The sequence below is a fragment of the Emydura macquarii genome, unplaced genomic scaffold (genome assembly GCF_026122565.2).
Source record: "Emydura macquarii macquarii isolate MOO-44397 ecotype Brisbane River unplaced genomic scaffold, CSIRO-AGI_Emac_v2 contig_295, whole genome shotgun sequence".
In the NCBI taxonomy this organism is placed as follows: domain Eukaryota; kingdom Metazoa; phylum Chordata; order Testudines; family Chelidae; genus Emydura; species Emydura macquarii.
Window position 1 is genome coordinate 14,524,806 of NW_027130432.1, and position 20,956 is coordinate 14,545,761.

The window sequence follows — 20,956 nt, forward strand, 5'->3', positions numbered from 1 at the left end:
TGGTGGCTGTTGTCTCTAGCACCGGGGGGGGGGGGGGGCGTAGCAGCATGAGAGCAGTGAGCTGGAGGGAAGGTAGGGCTCAGCCCTGGACCTGGCCACACCCTCCATCAGACAGCCCTGGAGAAGGTGGAATTTGGGGAAGAAAAGTCTCCTGTGGGGGTCGGGGTGTGGATGGCTCAATGTCAGCGTCAGGACAAGGTGCTCACTCTGTGTCATCCCGCTGGAGGAGCATGAGAATTTGCTGAAGGAGGTGGCCTGAGGGATTTGCTCTGTCCGGCCATGCTGTGTGCACTCTGTGAGCCTTCTGACACCTTGGCTAGGCTGGTGACGCCAACCCTCACCCTTTGCTGAAGTCTCCACAGCGGCACAGAGTTGAAGGGAGGGTTTCCCCTCCAGAGATAGGAGCAGCATAAAACCAGAGAAGGCACTTGAGAAAACAAAGGAGTCCAGCCCCACGGCGAGGCCTGATGGCAGCTTGAGCTGTTGGCTAGATGCCCATGAGCAGGAGTAGACAGTGGCCACCTCAGAAAAGGATGGTTTCTGGCCGCTAGTTAGCAGTCCCTCCCCCACCTCCACGGTCTGCTCTCCTGGCTCTCAGGGTTCAGTGGATGGAGCTGGGGCAGCGCAGCGTTTCTGCCTTCAACTCAGACCAGCAATGCCAGGGGGTGCTCGTTGGGCGAGAGTCTGTGCAGGGGCAACACCCTGGCAGGCCCAGTGTGACCAGCTCCACAGTTCTTTGTAGCGACTGCCCATCCCGCACTCCGCTCACTGTCTAGTTTGGGAGTCGAGGGAGTCCTTGGGTGAGCCCCTCTGGCGCAGCATGGCACTCAGCCCTCCCACACGATCATTCTGAGATGCTTTCTTCTCTCTCCCCCACAGAATCTCAGAACCTGCCAAAGCAGCCCCCGCTGATGCTCGCCCTGGGCCAGGCCTCCGAGTGTTTGCGGCTCATGGCTCGCGTGGGCTTGGGTTCCTGCTCCTTTGCCAGAGTTGACGACTGTTTGCACTAGCCACCAGAGGAGACAGCGTGACGTCCCCCAGTGCTGCCCGTCATCCTCCATTGCTGCCACCGCCTCCTCTGAGCTCCCCGCTGCCCGGTCCCCCACACTGCCCTGGGAAGAGACAAAGTGCTGAATGAGTCAGTCCCTCATCGCCAGTGGTCCCCGTCACGCGCTGCTTGCGGGGCCGGGCAGCGGCTGGCAGGCCTCTCCCGTCTCCCCACATCACTGCGGCTGCAGCAGTTCTCAGTATTTCGCTGGTTAATCCTATGTAGTACCTCCCGATTTAGGTTTTTCTCTTTATTTTTTTCTGACTGAGCCACCAGTATTTATATCTGGAGAGTTTGTGCTGAGCTGGTTTCTGCTAATTTAGTGATAAAGCTCATCCAAGTTGGTGACAGCTTATTATTTTCTTAAGTACAAAAATATATATACCCACCCCCATACACGAACATCCAGTATTTATCTTCCGTGCTAGTGACCTGGGCTCTTCCCCCAGGGCAGCGCAAGGTGTTTATTTGGATCCCATTCATTAAAAGGTCTCTTGCACCTCAGCCAAGGCGTTCATGTATTTATTCCCCTAGCCCAAGGTCCATTAGCCCCCCCGCAGTCACTTTTAGGCTTTATCCTGGGAATTGAAGAAGCTCTGTGCTTCACCGATCTTCCCCTTTCAGAGCCCATGGCTGATCCTTTACTCTGACTCCCTTGGCCCTGTGAGGGGCCAGGCTAGCGCACTGGGACTCTGTGCCTTGTTCCTCTTGGCAGTGGGTTGGGCTGTGAATGCGCCTGCAGCGCTAGGAGCAGCCAGCCTTTGGTCCTGGAAAGCAGGTTTCCGTTAGAGACTGGGAAGGCTGAGGGAGTTGGAAATAACCACGTTTGGATCAGCCGGTGGAGCTAACCTTCAAGGAGCATCTGCTAATGCTGCCTGTGCGAAGGGTTTGGCTGCGTGTTGCGTTACAAACCCCCAGTCTCTGTAAGTTAGGCCACGTTGGTGGAGCTGGGCTCTGGGCTGCCTGCATCCCCCAGCTAGAACTCTGTCAGGAATCTGTACTGGCCACCCAGCTCATAGACGTCCAGATGGCCAATTGGCTATGCCAGGGGCCTGTTAGGAAAACTGACCTGGAAATGTGAAGTGTGCTTTTTTCACCCCCGAAGCTTGCACATGTCTGGTTTTTACAGGCTGAGTCTGTGGACAACAGCCTTATAGAAGGCAGGATTTTAAATATCTTACAGCCAGGCCATTACGTTTAAAGGCAGCAGCTCCATTTTTAGAAGGATTGGAAAGTAAATTTTACAGCGACCCCAGCGAGTAGCTATGATGGCTTAATACCAAATTAGGACGAACTAGTCCATCAGTGCTGGGATAGGCATCAATCCTGTGGACTTACAAGTGCTGCTAGACATTTCGGATCAAGAGCACATGCCATGTGTGCGCGAGAGAGAGTGAGTGGAACAGACAAATGCTACCCAGCGCCTTTACACATGGTGTGTTTATGGCTAGGTGCCATTGCTGATAGATAGTGGGGTACAGTAAGACCGCATGCAGGGAGCAGTATGCTTAATCTTACTGAATCCCCAGAGATGTTGGGGGTGGGGATTTGTAGCCCATCTGCTGCTTTTTCTGTGTTTCTTTTGAACTAATGTTTTCACAAGAGAAAATGACAAAATTTGTTCAGATTCACTAACCAAGGTATTCAGGCTTAGAACCCTTGCCAGCCTCTCCTGCAGGCTCCAGCCTGTGAGTCAGTTTATGCTCCATGCGAGGGAAGGAATGGATTGTGGCGTTTAGCTCCTGGCTCCCAGTTACATTGGTTTGGAGGAAGCATCTTCTGCACCATGAGTGAAGGCTGCATCTGGAGCAGGAGACCCCAGGATACCTCTCTGCTGAAGCCCAGCCCCCGAGTCACTAACGAATGCTAGAGGTCCCCAGTGGAGGAGAGCTGGGTGGCAGCCTGTGGTGGTGGGCAGGGAACCTAAAAGGCAAACCCTTTGCAGACAGAATTGGTGGGGTGGAAGGCAAGGGTATGAAGTCATAGCCAATGTGAACTCATAGCCAATGTGTAAATGGCTAGCACCACCTTTTGGTGAAAAAGTAGAAATGAAAACACTTCTTGCGTCAATGCACTGACTTGGGCTTGGTCTACGCTTACCCCGGAGATTCGGCGGCAGTCAACGGCAGTTACACAAACTACGCAGAAAACTTGCGTAACTCCCGTCGACTGCTCTGCTTCTCTTCTGTGCACCGTCTTCACTGCACTGCACCAACTGGAACCGCGTTCCTGTCGACGCAGCGCTATGCCACTTGCGGGGGTGGATTAATAGCGTCGACTTCTAGATCGACTGAGGGGATCTTCACTGACCACTCAGTCGATCCAGATAAGTCGATCTGACGGCGGCGACTTTGCTGCCGTCAGCGTAGACATAGCCTTAGGTCATGTCTATATGTACAGTGCTGCAGCGGTGCAACTGTACCGATGCCACTGCAGCTTGTCTGGTGAAGATGCTCTGTGCTGATGAGCAGCATAAGCTATCTCAGTAGAAAAAGCTCTCCCGCTGACATAGCGCTGTGCACACGAACGCCTATGTCCTTGTAATTGATGTTGCTCAGGAGGGTGGAATATTCACACTCTTGCGCGACATAAGCTTTGCCGACATAGGCGGCAGTGTAGACATAGCCTTAGTGAGGAATCTTCCCTCTTCCTGCAGCCTCATCACCAATCGCTGAGCCTGGCTTGCACAGTCCAGTATAAACAACCCCCAGGACTTGCTGCATTAGCATCTGCTAAAGCCAGCCTGGTGTTAGAACTTGTATCCACAGTATCTCTTATCGCCAACCTTGTGCTTTTCAGCCCCCAGTCTAACGTCCTCTCTTGGACTGGGCTTTGCCAGTTTGGGTTAGGCTGGGTCTATGCTCACTTACCTAATCATATCCCTCAAGGATGGATACCTCCCCAGCAGCTGGTCAGCTTTGACTTTCTGTCCTGGCTTGGGTCAGGCCTTTCTTCCCACCTTTGTAACAAAATCACCATTTCCTTTTCAAAGATTCCCTCCAGGGTGTGCTTTTTGCTATACTGTCATCGTTCTCACTTCTTTTAAGCAGTGCCTTTTCTTTGTCATACACTGTGCAGCTGGCCCCTTGGCCTTGAACCATGGATCGCTTCCTTGGCAGAATTGTTAGGAAGCAGCTTACCCCAAAGTTGCATTTACTCTTCTGGAGCGTTGTTTTATCTTCAGTTTCTCCTTCCTTACAGGTAAAGCATCTTGGAAATGTTTTTGGGCTAAGAGTTCTGGTAGCTCCTCTGGGGCATCTGAAGATATGTATTGGATTGGCCTCTCCATGTCTTCAGCTGATTCTCATCAAATTTATTCATGTTGGATAAGTCATCCTTGTATTGCATTCTGGTCAGTTGCGTTTGGTGTCCAACTGTACTATGACTAGTTAATGCAATTGTGAATACTCAACCATTCTTCCTATCATTCTGACAATGTGTATGGCATAGTAAGGCAGATCATTGAGAGACGCTAGGTTGTGATTCAATCTCCAGTTGCTTCTGCACATTTTCTAGCTCTTTCTCCAGTTTATGGTGAATTCTTGATGAATATTTGTACCCACTTGGTAGCAGTCTTTTCATTTCTTGACTCACTGAGTCAGGTTGTATTATTTGCAGTGTTTGTGTTTGGCATTTATTCCTGGCGAGGTCTTTCACTTGCCCCTTACTTGCCTTCCTTTCCATTAGCCTTTACAAAACGCTGGAGACCCTCACTGTCAGGTTGTGGGGCTGCTCCTGTGACCTCTCACTTACTAGCACCAGGTGTTAGGAAAATGGTTGAATGCTCTTCAGGAGCTGTCTTCGATCTCCATGACTTTTAACTTGACAAAAACTACAGGTTACGCTATAAGAAGTTAGGATTTGCCACTCCATATCAGTTCAGGACCCTGCCTCTGGTAGTGGCCAACAGCGGACATTTCAGAGAGGCAAAAGAAACCCTCTATAATGCAACTGTTTGGTTGTGAATTTCCTCCCTGACTCCTGCACAAACTGTTACACTCAGTGTGTTGCACTGTGTGAGACCCATTCCCTGTTGGCATATGGAGGTGCAGTTACACTGTACAATCGAATGGTGAGATGCGTGTCTAAAGATGCTGGAGAAAATAGAGACTGAACTACAGCTGACATTCCCTTTTTCCTAACTCCCTGGGTCCCACTTTACTACTGGCTGCTCCTCAACAGCACATTACGCTTTTTGCCAACACTCTTTCTCTGGGGCTTATACGAGCTTCTGGTTTTCTCCAGTGACTTACTGTAAAGTTAACAAAGTTATTCCAAATATAAGGTAAGTAGAACGTACAAGCCTAAAATCCCGTGTTTACAAACATGGTCCAGCAATAATAGTTAAGAACCATTCTCAGTTTTATCTCTAGTTGGTCTTCATCCAAACTAGCAGGAAAGCTGCTCTGTTTTCCAATTTCCCCAAGAGATGGTGGTAGCAGTTTCACTTTTACCCTGTATGGTGTGTAACATCAGCTGCCATTAGGATTCCACTATGACACCTGGGAACTCCGGGGTTACTCTTGCTTTAAGGCCACCTCGGATGATTCCCATAACATGTTGTGGTTCCATATCCTCCTCTGTCATGGTGCTAATTGGTGCTTCTGGCTGAATGCCAGTGCCATAGACTTGTCTGTTACTTAATTACATTTCACTGAGCTTTTGTGATACATTCTAGGGATCTGAACAGATCCTGTGGCTGACACAGTATGAATCGTAAACACTCTGAATTTTAAAAACACGGGTGCTCTTCATTCTCTTAGGGGTCTGTAGTCTAAGCAACAGAATTTCCCCACCTCCTCCTCCGGTCACTTACCTCCTAGATGTTTGTCACCATATAGAGCACTTTTAAAATGTGTCTTGGGTAACTGCAGGCACTCCGGAGCTGTTCCTTTAGTGTGTCTGAAAAAATTCACAGCTGATTTGACCCTGCTACTGCATCTATGTGTAGTATATTGTGTTTGAAATGGCCAAAATCGCACCGTCCTCATCACGGGCAAACGAGGTGTGACGTTTCCTTGTAAACGGATGGAAAATGACTCAAACCAGCCTCTTTTTCCCGACCAAAAAAAAGAATAAAAAATGTCACTCTGTGCAGAGAACAACACGAGGCTGGTGTGGAGAGCCAGGAAGGAGACCTTGGGGTGTGCAGTCTGATCCCTGAGCACACTCAGGAATGACTGACAGTCTGCCATGTTCAGACTCAGAGAAAGCTTGTAAATTCTTGAATAACAGGCCATGCTGTGTCTTCCACCCTTTTGCTACAGCGGTGCAGCCAGGCCACACCACGATACATGCTCACAGTAGCCCCTTTGCCACTGGGCTGCCGCCGGCTGTGTCAGAGCCCCTTGCATTGCTCAGTAGCAGCACCACAGGGTTGTAGCTCTGCACACACTGGCCCAGGTGGCAGCCCAGACAAGGAGTGTTTGTCCCTGGAGCAAGCCTGCTGGAATGATTCTTGCTTCTGGCCCCCGGGGGTGAGCTGGGAGGATGCAGCTGAAGTGCACAGCTCGCTGGCTTCACGCTCCCGAGTAAAGGGACTATTGCGCACAGCCTGGGCCTGACAATGAGTGTTTGCTGCGGGGGAGGTAGTACGTGGGGTGGGGCAGCTTCCTCCAAGGGGCTGTCTTCAGACCTGGGAGGAGAGCCCCAGGCTGGACTAGCCGGGGGGCTGCAGGTCAGAATTAAAGATCATTGGCAGTAGTGGGGCAAGGGCTAGCAGGGGAGCTGTGGGGTGCTGCCAAAACTTGGGGCAGGGTGAGGAGCTGAACAGGAATAGCCCTGAAGCTGCAGGCTAGGATTGAGGGGCATCAGCAAAGTGGCACAGGTGGTGCGCCCGCTTCCCCATCTATGTTGTTTGGCCAGTAGGCACCAGGGCATCAGGAAAAAGGTCAGTCGGAGCTGGGAGAAGAAGGCTTGGGAACCAGTCAGAATTCACACTGTAATCCCAGAGCGCTGTCCCAGTTCCTAGCTACATCTCAGTCGGCTGAGCACTGGCACCTACACGGCAGCCAGAAATGTGCCTCTTCCCCGTTGTCGTCTTGTTGGTGTGTAAGGAGTAACCCAGTGGGGTCAGGGTCTCTGATGTGGGCTCTGAGCCGAGCAGTATGCAGGGAGCTACAGAGGGGTCCTGCCTACTGCTGCGTCTGAGTGACTAAAATCCCAAATGTCTCTGTGGCACAGATAACTCCTAAAACCTGCTTCCCTAAGAAGAGCTGAGTTTCTGCGCACAGTGTTGCGGTGTTTGTCAGGGGATATCACCAGCAGATGACTGACATGCCACAGGACAGTCTCACTAGGCTGGTAACACGGAATAACACGCAGGAGTTCTCCTAAGCTGATCTGATACTCACTCTTCTATGGGACTCAAGCTCTGTGTTATTTTTGCGTCCGTAATGTTGAATATGCTTCAGGGATGCGGATGCCCTGGTCTCAGTCCAGTGCATAGTAAGTCCCGAGGATGACACAGGACACTGTTGTGAGGGTCAGAAACATCAGCACCATTGGCTCTCTGTAGCATCTGATCAGGGCTACAGGGAAGGGCAGAAGCAGGGGCCAGTTGGTACCAACTCTGTACCCTGTGGCTCTGGCTCTGGGAGGCTGTAATGGTCTGTGGGGGGAAGGAGGGTTTGAAGGGATCATCTGGGGCAAATTCTGACCTTCCTGTAGGAGCCATGGTTCCCCATGGGATGTGTGGATGCACCATGCTTTGCTTGGTGCCGCTTGAAGGCCTGCCCTACAGTGACTCTTTATTCCCCTGGCGGCACAGCTGCAGTTGCTATTTAGGCACTTGGCCTGGTGGGTGATTTCCTCCCATGGTGTTGCTGTAAAGCATCTGTGTGGATCCAGCTGTGAGGAGTTGCAGCCAGCTCCACCTCTTTAGGGACCCAAGCCCTCCTGCACTGTGGTCCCTGTTCCTGATTGCAGTGGTGGTGTGTACCTGGCATGTAGAGCAGGTTCCTGAGTGAGGGGCAGTGTTTTCTGCTGCCAGCCATGCCCTAGGGTGGCCGTTGCCCTGATGCCTGTGCCTGGAGTAGATGCTCTGTCGTGTTACCCAAGTTTGGACCCTGCTGGCTTGACGGGTGGCCAGGCTAGTCCTTGCACGTCCATAGCTGTGGTCAGGGAGTTGATGCATCAGGAGGCATCACAACTACTTCCTGAATCCCCTGCCCTTCTACCTCCATACGCTTGCAGACTCCATAGGCCTGACCTGGTTCTCCCTAGTGTAAATGTGGGTTAACTCCACTGAATCAAATGTTTTACACCAGTGTCCATCTGAGATCAGAATCCTCCCTGTAGATCAGGCAGGGTATTTACCGCAGAGTCTAGAGATGGAAAAGACCCATTGGAGCAGCCAGTCCATCTCCCAGGGCCAGGTGTACTGTGCATCTCTTAAGGGGCGCGATACCAGATACCAGCAGCCTGGCAATGATGGGACCAGCCACCCTGGAAATGGGCTGGCTGGATCTGTGCCATTGTCATTCACTTTGGAATCAAACAACACTGCCAGCTGCTTATGCGTGGGTAAGGGCTTGGCTGGCCATTGCATCCCTGATGGTGAAGGGAGCACTGGTCTCTCCAGTCATTCCCTGAGGCTGGGCAGAAGTGGAAAATGGACAGGGTAGGAGACAATCCCCTTAGCTGCACTTCCCTACCCTAGCCTGCCAGGGAGGCGCACCAGCGCAGCAAGGAGGTTGTCTCTCCGTAAGCATTTGCTTGTGCACGTTCCCCTCACTGGCTGCTAGGGGAGGATGTCTAGTTACTTGGTGCCTTATCTCGCTCTTTCCAGAACCTTCCATTCCCATTTCCTGCCCCCTGAGCGCGAGGCAGTGCTCAGTGTGTGCAGGCCTTGTTCAGATGCAGGGCATTGCCTGGGGACTCCAGCTGTGCACACGTCACACGGAGGAGAATGGGCCTCTCCAGAGGTAGCTTCTGTCCCCAACTGCTGGATGCTCCCTATGTTCTGTGCAGCTGCTGGTGTGCTGGGTGTTAGCTGCTGCTCTGTCAGAGGGAGACCTGTGCTTGGTCTAGGCCCAGAGCTGCTCTGGTAAAACTAAGGTGTGATGTTAAACGGGATTAGCTAAACTGCTGGCAGTCAGGCTTAAACCGAAGGGAGAACGTCCACACAGAGCTGCGCCAACCCGGTGCCACCTCCCAGCCTGAGTTCAACTGGTGGAGCTTGGGTTTGTCAGCCTGGCCTGGAGGGAAGGCCACTATGCCAGACAATGCGCAAATCAGATAGCTGAGCATGCTCCTCTTACAGGAGGCAGCCTAGGCCATGGGCAGGGCATTTGACTGCAACCCAGGAGCTCTGGGCTCTATTCTGCATCTTTGCCACTGGCCTCCTGTGACCTGGGGCAAATCACCTTGCCTCTCTGGGCCTCAGTTTCCCCAGTTGTAAAACAGAGGTGAGCACTTCTTGAAGTGCTTTACCCATGGATGGAAAACCACACGTGCTGCTGTTAGCAGTAGCCTCCAGCTGGCTGTTCGTGCACACCCCTAGCTGCTGTGCATGCTCTTTCGGGCAGTGTACATTTGTCAAAAACTGCCCCTAAATTACCGCTGAATCTCCCTCCTAGTTAATGAGGCCTGTTGGGATTTCTTCTTTAAACTAGCCCTGAGCCCCCAGACCACGTGGCAGATTGACTGAACCAGACCTCAGACTGGTGCTGCCATTGGGCCAACGAGGCGAGGTTGTGCTGTTGTGACTTGTCTCTCCTGTTGTGATTCGTGCCCAGTCCCGCCTGGATGACTGCAATTCTGCTGCTGCCCAGCACCTTGCCACGCCTTCAAGAGCGTCCGTGTCAGAGGGAAATTCCTGGCAGTCGGCTCTTATTGCTGAGCCAGGCGGTGGGTTGGAGCAGTATCCCTTCGCCTAGGTAGGGAGATGGGGCCCACTGGCCTCTAAGAGCCGGGTTTGGGAGGTGTTTTTAGAATGGGCCTCCAGAGGGATGGGAACCAGCAGCTGCCTAAAGAGGGAGCACTGGGTCACTTTGGTAAGGGATCACATTTATCCCATAAAGTATTTCACTGAAAAGAGATATCTGTCAGCAGCAGAAGAAGGTGAATAAACGCCCAGTGGCCTTTCTCTCTGACAAGGCAGTGGTCTTCTTAGTCTGCAGCTGTTGCCAGCTCTGTGCATCCCGGCTAGTCGCATGAGATGGAAAGAGTCATCTTAGCCAGAGGACACCCTCAACATGTCCTGGAAGCATAGTTCAGAGCTCCAGTCGGGGGATAGTGCTGTGGCTGGGTTCGGGTTCTGGTTCTGGGGGTGTGCCTGGAAAACAACTCACATAAGAAGAGCATCTAAAATGAAAATAAACGTTATGGGCAGTTCTTTTAACCTCCTTTCACAGCAACCAGATTATTGTGTGCACTTTAAATCACAATACAGAACTATTCCAAATGTCCACACAACACCCCATTCTTCTTCGAACTGTCCTCAACCACTTCATTTTTCTTCTTTTCCCCACACACTTTGGGCTAATCTACTCTTAAGACTTATGGTGGCACAGCTGTATCAGAACAGCTGTGCCATTGTAAAAGCACTTGTGTAGCTGTGTTATGTCGACAGGAGAAAGCTCTCCCACCTAAACGAGTGGCAGTAGCTGTCAGCGGAAGTGCGTCTCCTGCCGACAAAGTTCTATCCACACAATTGCTTATGGTGGCAAAACTTGTGTTGCTCAGGAGGGTGGTTTTTTCACACCACTGAGTGACAAAGGTTTTGTTGGCATACGTGCTCGTGTAGACCAGCCTTTGAAAGACCAATTCCGTGACCCAGGAGGGCTTTATCCCAAATTAGTAGGAAGTGTGCAGTTGGGTTTTGCACAGTGCGCTCTCGTTGCTTTGAAGTGTGAAATGGAAACAAACGAATGGCTCTGAGGGCTTGGTTTTTTACAGAAAATTTTAAAACTAAATACAAAATGGGTGTGACACTATTTAAGGTTAATATCCTCTTTAGTAATTTGAGTTGGGTTTTTATTTGTCACATGTGTACCTGTGCTCCTCTTGATGCTGTAGACAGCATCGTGTGGAATGGCTGCCAGTAGGAGGGTTTTGATGACATCTTAAACGTCTGTATTACAGTATATTAAAAAGGAAAAAAAAAATCCAATGAAGTATACATGGTAATTTAATTTTCTTCTTCTGACTGCTCAAAACTCAGGTATGAAAAGGTCAGCTCTGGCATGGAATCTGAGGACACTTTGGTTTTGTTTCCTTTTTACCAGCCTTGCGGCTATTTAAAAAAAAAAAAAAAAATCTACAACACAGAGTGACTGATTAGAATCTCTGCTCTTCCAGACTTTTCAGCATCATTCAAGGGTTTATTCTCTTTGTTAATAACATAGGCTAAATGGACATTCTACAAGTTGTGCACATTGGTTCAGTCTAAGCTTAGTACTTGTGAATTAAGTTACCCAATGCTCGCATGAAACCCCTGAAGGGGGGGGAATTTTAACTGAAAAAAAAAAAACCATTTAAAACTGTACTGGAAATATGGTAAAGAAAACCCACATTCTGTTGTATTTTGACAGAATTATTTTTATTAAAATACACATCCATGTGCAAGAGCTGGTGTGAAAATGTGTGCTTTGTGAGTCCGCTTTATTTATGCAATCAGGGTTGTCTGTTGTCTCCCCAAATTAACCGCTCCGCGCACACACACACACACTGCCCTTCTGCTACCTCACTGCCATGTGTGGGATGCTCACATAACTGAGTTTGTCAAATGATCAACATTGTAAGTGGCTGGGGGTGGGGGGTGATACAATACTGGACTTTACAGCATGTTCTCCCAATCCTCCTGTGTATCTGGGGGCTGATCTACAGATGGTGGCACCAAAATGCCTTAAATTGGTTTCAATTCACACTTTGGTTACTTTGCCAGCTTGTGTGATTTCAGTCCTGTTTTGATTTAGTTTAAATTCATTAGGATGCTCTTAATCTCCGAGAAGTGTCCTCGCACAGCCTCACTCGAGAATAAGCATTGCCCATTCTTGTGATATTTGGTGTTTTTCTCTAAAACCCCCTTGTTGGTAACTGAGATTTTAGCTCATGGTTGCATAGAAAAGCCTGACATCGTGACCTGAGTGTGACAACAACCAGAAGGCAGAAAAACAAAACCTAAAGTGTATTTTTTTTAAATTTCCTGATACTCTGGGGGTGGGAGGGAGGGTGTCTGCCCTATGACTTTTGAATGCATGAGTCATACTGCTACCAAAAGCTCAACATGAACGGCACTTGGGATGTGTGGACCAACCCTGAAACTAAGATGGACTTTCCAATCACCTTCCTATGGGCCTATAGGAGCCAGTCCTGCAACCCTCCCAGGCAGAACCAGCTGTGTCCACCATTGGTCTCAGCTGCGTTCCAAGGGTTTGTCATGTAGCTTCTCCTATTGTTTACTTTGTGGGCTGGTTTTAGCCTCGTGCTCTTATTCTCTGTTATACAAACACCAGTCAGGTAGCCCCTCCCAGTGGCATGGGGCCCAGCAGCTCCCTCACCCTTCCATACATGCCTTCTCTTTCTTCTAGTTCTCCCTTGACTTGAGGCTTGTCCCCAGAAGTCTAGTTCACAGTTGCAGGATAGCTGCACCTACATCACCACCTTGAGGTCCAGTCCAGCAGCACCCAGTCTCCTGTCCTCCTGGCAGAGTTGTCCTTACCCTCCCACAATCCTAGATTTCATTCCCAAAGCTATTGCCTGGGGTTGCAACAGCTGTCCCATAGGCATCTCTAATAAACCAAGTATTTTAAACACAGACTCCAACAATAGCTGCACACCTCCGCCTGAGCTGTGGCAAAACTGCTCTTTCCAGCTCAGCCTATGAGCCCTGGGGTGGGTTTGTTGCTCTGGGGAGGAAGATGGGTGTTCTCTTCCCCAAAGACCCACACCTTGTATCCTCAGCGTTCAGGCACCCTTGAGTGGGGACAGGTCCAGCTGCTTTCCCAGGTGCCCCCTGCAGAAACAAACCCTCCTCTACTCCATGTACTTAATCAGACACTATATAGAGTTTACAGCCAGAAGGGAGCCATGTGTCACAGGCCTGGAATTTCACCCAATTACCTGTGGTAAGTCTAACAACTTGGGTTAGCATTTCAGTTTTCAGGAGCCTAAACTGCTGTGAACTGCACACCGAGACCGGGGGGGGGGGCTGAGATGTCACCAATGCTCAAAGCTGTGCAATGCCAGGGAACTGGCTGGGTGAGACCTGCCTAGATGATCCCACCAGGTGCACCACACTGCAGAGGAAGGCGAAACCTACTCACAGGCCCTGCCAGTCTGACATGGGGGAAATTCCTTCCCCATCCCAAATCTGGCCATCAGTGTAACCCTGAGTGTGAGGAAGCCTCACCAGCAAAGTATCTGCGAGTGAGGATTCTCTGCATCTCCTCAGAGCCTGGGCCCCTTGCCTGGTGTCCAGGTTCCAGCTGGCACTTTAGAGGAAGGTTAAAAACAAACCAGTGCCCTGGATGCATCTGGGTGATTGTGCAGTTAGGGGGGGGAATTCTATCCTGACCCCTGTGGGTGTGTGGCAGAAGCCCTGAAGCATGAGATTTTGATTAATCAGTGCAGAGTTGCAAACACTCTAGCATTTCGGGGGCAGTGCAGAGCTTCTCATGTCTCAGGAAGGGAAGGGATGAATTGCGGGATTCATAGAGCCTGAGGCTGGAAGGAACTGCCACGACCCTCCAGCCCTACTCACTTACCAGCCATGTAGTAAGACTAACCAGAGGGAGAATTTTGTCCAGGCCATGTTTTGCTCTGTGTTCTCAATCCAGATTTTCAGTGGGGTAAGGACATGAATGTGCAAGTGTATAACTTTGAGCTGCAGCCAACAATTAATCTACAAGGCACACTTGGTGATGGTAAAGCAACGAGGGTGGCTGTGTGCCATGCTGTGTCATGTTCCATTCATAAATGCTATAGATTGGAGAGACGCCACCACAGGGGCATCTGAAAATACAAGTGGGACGCATAATTGCCTTCCCTGTCCTGTGCTGTACTGTCCTCCCTGCAGCATTTCCACTGTTCTGGGCCTGCATTCAGGTGTTCCTCAAACAGAAAACTCTCCTCTACCCTGAAACGTTTGTGGCTAAGGTATTGCACAGAGTGAAGACAATGGATGAGGGTGGGGCTCAGAATGGCCTTCTTCCATTTTTTCTGCTTTGCATCTGCTCTTGACCAGGCCTGAGAGCCGTGTTGGGTGGATCAGGAATGGGGTGGTGGAGCTTTGTGTTTAGATCCGAGAATCCAGAGCGCTTCCTCCTTCACAGCCCAGTTTCTGCAGCTATATCATCATCCCACTCTGTTGTCATACCAGTGATTACTTTGTCACCACTCCAGCCTCCTGACTGCATGGCAGGTTGGGTAGAAGCAGCAGCCAGGTTCAGAAAGGGGGAAATGACAGCAATACTAAGCAGCGTGGATTAGCTGGCAAGATAACTGCATAAAGCCCTATGAATTGTGTATAGATTTCAGTGTCCAGGGGAGGGTGAGGTTTCCTGCAGTGGGATGGTTTCCCTGTCAGATGAGAGAGCTACCATATTTTGTGGGATGCTTTTGAGGTGGTGTTGAGGCCAGTGATCAATTCACTTGAACTGAAATACTCTTTTATATTCTGGTGAAAAACAAAAAGGGAGCCCCTGGGCTGGGATCCCAGGTAGCCTATTGCACCCCCTGCTGGGTTGGTGGCTGCAGGCTGTCAGGGCTGGGCAGTTTCCATGCACGAGGCTGGTGCACAGAGGAGGAGACCACTGGCAGGCGTTGCTGTGGAGTGCTGTTCTCCGTGCAGGTGGAACCAAGGAGTTACTGCGCCAGAGCTGACTCTTGGCCAGGCTAGTCTGGAGCCTTGCCTCCAGCAATGGACAATTGCTGGTGTTGCCCAGAAAGGCCCAGCCCCTGCCTCGTGCCCCTGGCCTGTTGGAAGATCCCATTGGGACAGAGTGGAGGATTCCTGCCTGCCCCGCACAGGTGACCAGCTGTTCCCCAGATGCCTTAAATTTGTTTCCTTTTCTCATAATCACAGCCGGGATGGGGATCACGCCAGCCAGACCCAATGGTTGGCTGACTGGAAGAAAATGCAAAGGACAGAAATTATCAAACTCAGTGGGTGAAGGAGCTCAGGTGAAGTCACTAAAGAAGCCCAGTTTCCTTAGTGCCAAAGGAGGTAAGACGCTGCGGACCTTGTGCTGCCTCCTGTGCAGCACCTCCTTGTCCCTCTGGCTTTGCCTTCCCCTTCCAAGGAGAGCCAGGTTGATCTGATGAGGCCTCCTGGGAAAGGAGAAAGGGAAGGCAGCTTCCTTTGGAGGCTCTTAGTGTTGCTCCTAGGCAGAGTCAGTTCCAGAGCAGCGCCTATTAGCCGTCTCTGGCGTTCCTGGGCTAGCTGGTGGGTGATGGCAATGACACAGGATCTCCAGGTGTGAGGTGAGTTGGGGACAGTGAAGGCTGGGGTGGGGTGGAGGGCAGCAGGCATGTGAAAGCTCCCAAGCAGGTGTCAGACAAGCTGGGGCACCTGAGGGAACAGTCATGGGTTTTGGAAAATGAACCAGGGCTGATGCTCCCAAAGGGGAGGAGGCTACTGAGGGCGGAGGAGCTTCCAAACCACCCTAGCTTTCCAGACACCGAGGGAGCGTTAACCCTGGCCCTGTCTTCCACTTGGACTTGTTTCCCCACCACATAAAGTGAGTCCCTCACAATCCCGGCTCTGATAGGAAGTTGCCCCACACCCATTTTGGCCTGACTGCCCAGCTCTCCCTTCCAGAGTGGGGCTGGAGTGTAACACACGGACACCTCAACTGCGGGGAATGGCAGGTGAACTGCGGCCTTGTGCTCTTTGCCCAGCTGGGTGTAGCCCTGAAGAGACGGGATCACAGCCCTGCTCCAGTATCTGCATTTCCCGAAATACAGAAGAGAAGCCCTGCCAGGCCTGCGTTCTCTGCATTAACCTGCTCCATGGCCATGGGCTTGTTGGCTTTGGACGTTGCTTAATACATAATGATTTTCTAATCCTAATTGATGACTATTAATAAACGTGGCCTAACACGCTAATGCTGCACAGCTGTTGTGTGCTTTGTGCTTCCCACACCACAGTAATGTGAAGGAACCACATCTGTGTGTTTATCAACAACAGGCCAGACCCAGCCGCACAGACTGAGCTGCTCTAGTCAGGTTCTGATGGCTTCCAAAACACAGAACATGACGAGTGCCACTAGAGGACTCCAAACTAGAGAGCCACTGCCCCTTTTCTACACATCATCATCGCACTTTACAAAGATTAAAGAAAGTGAATGTCCTGATAACGGCAGGTATGGGAAAGGCCTGGGGAAAGGCTTAAACATGTGATGAATGGAAGACGCCTTCCCCATAGCGCCTGCCTGCTGCAGAGAAACACAGCAAAGCAGGAAGGGTTTCTCCTAGATGTTTGTGTATATTTATCTTCTCTAGGCAATTTTGGTTTTGAAGATCCAGATGAAGATGCGCACACAGTGCAATGCTAGTCCAGTTGCGTTGGCTTAGAGGCAAGGTTGTACAGAAGACAGGTCCATGGGAGGGTATGTGGGGGGGAATTCTGATTAAAACTGTGGGTTTTAGATGTTTGCAATCAGTTCAGAAAAGAGGGGCAGCAGCTCCTCCTCTAGCAGGAAGGAATTGACAGTGGGAAAAAAGAAAGGCAGCAATGAAGGAGAGGGATGGGGGTCCCCAGGGTGCCCAAGGACTGCAGTGGCAATGGTTTCCCAGCTGGAGAGGGGGAACTGGGTTGCACTGGATGAGGAGATGTTTCCCAAGTGATACTGATCCCTTCTGAGTGTGGGGCTCTATTTTAATCCATTGGGCCTAGAGGGTTGGGTGAGCAGGTATTTTATACACTGAAATAAATTAATGTTTGCCCCGAGACCCAGTTGGTGTCCCAGCAATGTCCCATCATCCCTCGCTTCTGGCAGAGGGGAGCTGTTTGTTAACCATGAGCAGGCCAGTCTGTTTCCCAAGTGGGCAGTGCTGCCCTCACCACATGGTGGTGCTGGCAGCCTGAAGGAGCACAGGCTGGTTTGCTGCAGGGCACAGTAAAGGCCAGGAGGCAGGGGGCAGGGAGGGAGCCCAGGAGGTGCAGCCCTTTCCCCTGCACTCTCTCCAAGGCTGAATTGAACTGGAGGGTGAACAGGAACCAGAACAAGATTAGTGTGGAAAAATGATCATGGCTGTGGGAAGCCCGAGATCTGGACTAAGGGACATTGGCCCTCACAATGAGAGACAACACACTTGAAATGAGGGATGCAGTGATGGATGGGTGAGTGGAGCCATGGGGGGCGGGGCACTATCGAAGGTGCAAGGAGGGAAGAGGCACTCATGGGGAGGACTCCCAGCTGAAGCTCCCCGCATCCAGCAGCCGTGCCTTGCAGAAGAGGATCCCATTGATGAAGGGCACAGAGCGGAACTCATCCAACTCCAGCTCCACGCAGCACTTGAACTTCTTCAAATTGTGTCCCTATGGGTGCTCCACTTCAGATGTGCATGCGCCTCTCGATCCAAGCTTTGCAGTTAGCCTGAATATCTATATTCTATATACTAGCAATGATTTAAAGATTTTAAGGTACAGAGAATCCACCAGCAAGTGAGCCATGCCCCATGCTACAGATGAAGGCGAAAACCCCCCAGAGCCTTTGCCAATCTGCCCTGGGGGAAAATTCCTTCCCGACCCCAAATATGGTGGTCAGTTAAACCCTGAGCATGTGGGCAAGACTCACCAGCCAGACACCCAGGAAAGAATTCTCTGTAATAACTTAGAACCCACCCCATCAAACATCCCTTCACAGGCCATTGGCATATTTACCACTAGTAATCAAAGATCAGTCAATTGCCAAACTAGGCTGTCCCATCATACCATCCCCTCCATAAATGTATCAAGCTCAGTTTTGAAGCCATCTAGGTTTTTTGCCCCACTGCTCCCCTTGGAAGGCTGTTCCAGAACTTCACTCCTCTGATGGTTAGAAACCTGTGTCAAATTTCAAGTCTAAGCTTCCTGACAGCCAGTTTATATTCATTAGTTCTTGCATCCACATTGGCGCTGATCTTAAATAATTCCTCTCCCTCCCTGGTATCTATCTCTCTGGTGTATTTATAGAGAGCAATCATATCTTCCCTCAATCTAAGACCTCAGAACTGTTTTCAAGCAAGGAGGCCAAGCATAGATACTTGAGATGGGCACTGTCGAGTTTGGCCCAGCTGTTGGTGCCTTCGCATTCGATCCAGGCGTTGGTACCTCTGCATTCAGCACCATTGGCAACGGTGCCAGATATCATTGCATCAAACTTTGGTACACCCGCCAATGGTACTGTTGGTGTCCACAACCATAGCTTTGGCTACCACATCGGTACCAATCCCTTACTCAGTGCCACAAGAGTTTAGATATACAAGGGACTTCTTGTTAACGAATTAGCCAGAGTCCCTGCTCCTCATGGATACTGAACATCTCTCAGTACCGAGACCCTGATCTCCAGATTACTACCCTCCAGTATCATAGGCCTCCTCACTGTTTTCTGTGGGTGCCCCCCTCATTGGATGAGATGGAGGAAGATGAGGGAGACTTCCAATCCGTCTCCTCCATTTCTGTACAGGGTTCTCTGACAGGAGATGGGAGCTGTGATTCTACCTTTCTTCATTCTCCCGGCTTTGTAACTACCCTATCTCTCTCCCTTTCCCTCTCTCTCAGAGTCCTTCCCCCTTCACATCTTCCCTTCATTCACACCATCAGCCCCCAAATTTTTCTTCAAGTGGATCTACATATTCCCATTTATGGGTATGGTGCCACTTGATGGTGCCCAACTATAGAACCTTCTCCAAGCAGCACCTGCTTGAGCACACATGTGCCCTCTCCTACACCTGCCTTGGGTGTTTTCAAGCATTCAGAGGGTGAGACTATATAAGGGGGCACTTTGCACCTACCACCTCAGTTCCTTTCAACCACTGCGCCAGAGGGAAGTGAATCACGCTGGTCCTTTGGATCTGGATTTTTCTCCTGTTATTGTGCCTTGTTATAGTTGTTGTTCTTTGTATTGTTTTTGTATAAGGAAGTTTTGAGAATAGTAGAATATAGATGTTTGATATTGTTTCATAAGGCGGTTCTGTGTGTTATGGTGAAACTGGAAAAGAAGCAGAAGCCGGGCTTTAAGAGATGGGCTCTGTGCCCAGCTTTCTTTCTACATTAGACGAACACGTGAGGTGCATTAAGTGCCTGGGAAGACACTCTCCATCTGGGTGTTTTATTGGCCGAACTTTCACTCTCAGAGCATGCAAGGAGAGGCAAAACAGACTTCAACTGCTGCTGCTTAAGGAAGGTCTGATTGCTAAATTATCTAGTTCCAGAGGATCATCACCTCTGAAAACTAAAAGGCCTGATTCAGCTCTGGTGACTTCTACTCACAAGGCTAAGAGTTCCAAATCGTCGGGATCTTTGTCGGTGCTGGTTTCCAATCTTTTGGCTAAAACTGTCAAGATTCAAAGGCACTGTTCATAGAAAAGGACCAAGAGCCTGCTGAGGAACCTAAAGCCATGTCAGTTCTGACTGTATTGGTTCCAAAGAATAAGCTGAAGGAGAAGACAGCTGCCATTAGTAATGCCAGATCCTGCACATCAGACATATCAGATCTGTCTGATTCTAACAGTCTCTATGATTCCAAGTTTGAATCCAAATTGATTCCAGGTTCTAATTCAAAGTCCAGTGTTGTGCAGCTGACTATTTCCATAGTTCTGATACTTTGTAAGCCTGTGGCACTGGTTCTGTCCTCTGATCCTATTCCAGGACTGTCCTTGGATCTGAAGACAATGTTTACACGATGGCTGATGTCCACCTACCTGTATCTGAGAGTTCCTCAGATCCAGCTGACAGAAACCTGGCAGTGAGGATGAGACAGTCTTCCTCAGTTCTATGATCTGCTTCATTATCATCTGAAAAGAGAAGAGCTGAGGAGATTGTTAGTCTTCCTCCAGACTCTTCTATGTCTCCTCCTTAGACTCTTGCAGGATATTCAGGCAGATCTTTCTCACCCTTTATTTGATATTCCATTGCTGTCTCCAGTGAGATCCATAACAGATCCGAGAGTGGGTCCTTCTTTAGAGGAAGAATCAAGAGACATTATTCTTTTGCTCCTCCTCCCACAGATATATTACCAGATCCCAGCTACTGAAGAGACTGGCAGCCCTGGTCTTCATAGCCCTATTGGGTTCCACCACAACAATTTTTGATCATTCTTCTCAGAGATGGAGAGGTGAAGTTTCATTCATTAAGGATCTGGTGGCTCAACAGATGAGGATGGCCTTCACAACATGTCCTAGAAATGAGTTCCACAGGTTGACTGCGTTATGTGAAGAAATACTTCCTTTTGTTTGTTTTAAACCATCTGCCTGTTAATTTCATTGGGTGTCCCCTGGTTTGTGTGTTATGTCACGTGTGTTCTTTGCCCCATTCATGATTTTATAGACCTCTATCATATCCCCCCTTAGTCATATCTTTTCCAGGCTGACCAGTCTTTTTAATCTGTCTTCATGTGGAAGATGTTCCATACCCCTCATAATTTTTGTTGCCCTTCTCTGTGCTTTTTCCTGTTCTGATACATCTTTTTTTGAGTTGGGGCGACTAGAACAGCATTCAAGTTGTGGGCATACCATAGATTTATATAGTGTCATTGTGATATTTTCTCTCTTTATTATCTCTCCCTTTCCTAACATTGTTAGCTCTTTTGACTGCCACTGCACATTGAGCAGATGATTTCAGAGAACTATGACTCCAAGATGGTCAGTGTGATGCTGAGGCAAGGTGTGCGGTGGGGCTGTGTGAGGGAGGTGCTGAGGTGGGATGTGGGGGTGAGGTGGTGTGTGGGGGCAGTGAGGTGGATGTGGAGAAGAGGGTGG

General features: G+C 50.0%; 1 protein-coding gene across 4 annotated transcripts in view; it reads left to right on the forward strand.

Annotated features, from left to right (window-relative positions):
* The window catches only part of RANBP10 (RAN binding protein 10), a 155,049-nt gene extending 143,437 nt beyond the window's left edge, over positions 1-11,612 (forward strand). For all 4 annotated transcript variants that reach the window (XM_067553055.1, XM_067553063.1, XM_067553071.1 and 1 more), the window contains one exon: positions 880-11,612. In XM_067553055.1, coding sequence (XP_067409156.1) covers positions 880-1,010 — 131 coding nt within the window. In that variant the 3' untranslated portion in view covers positions 1,011-11,612. The remainder of the gene's footprint in view (positions 1-879) is intronic.
* Positions 11,613-20,956: the final 9,344 nt, after the last annotated feature.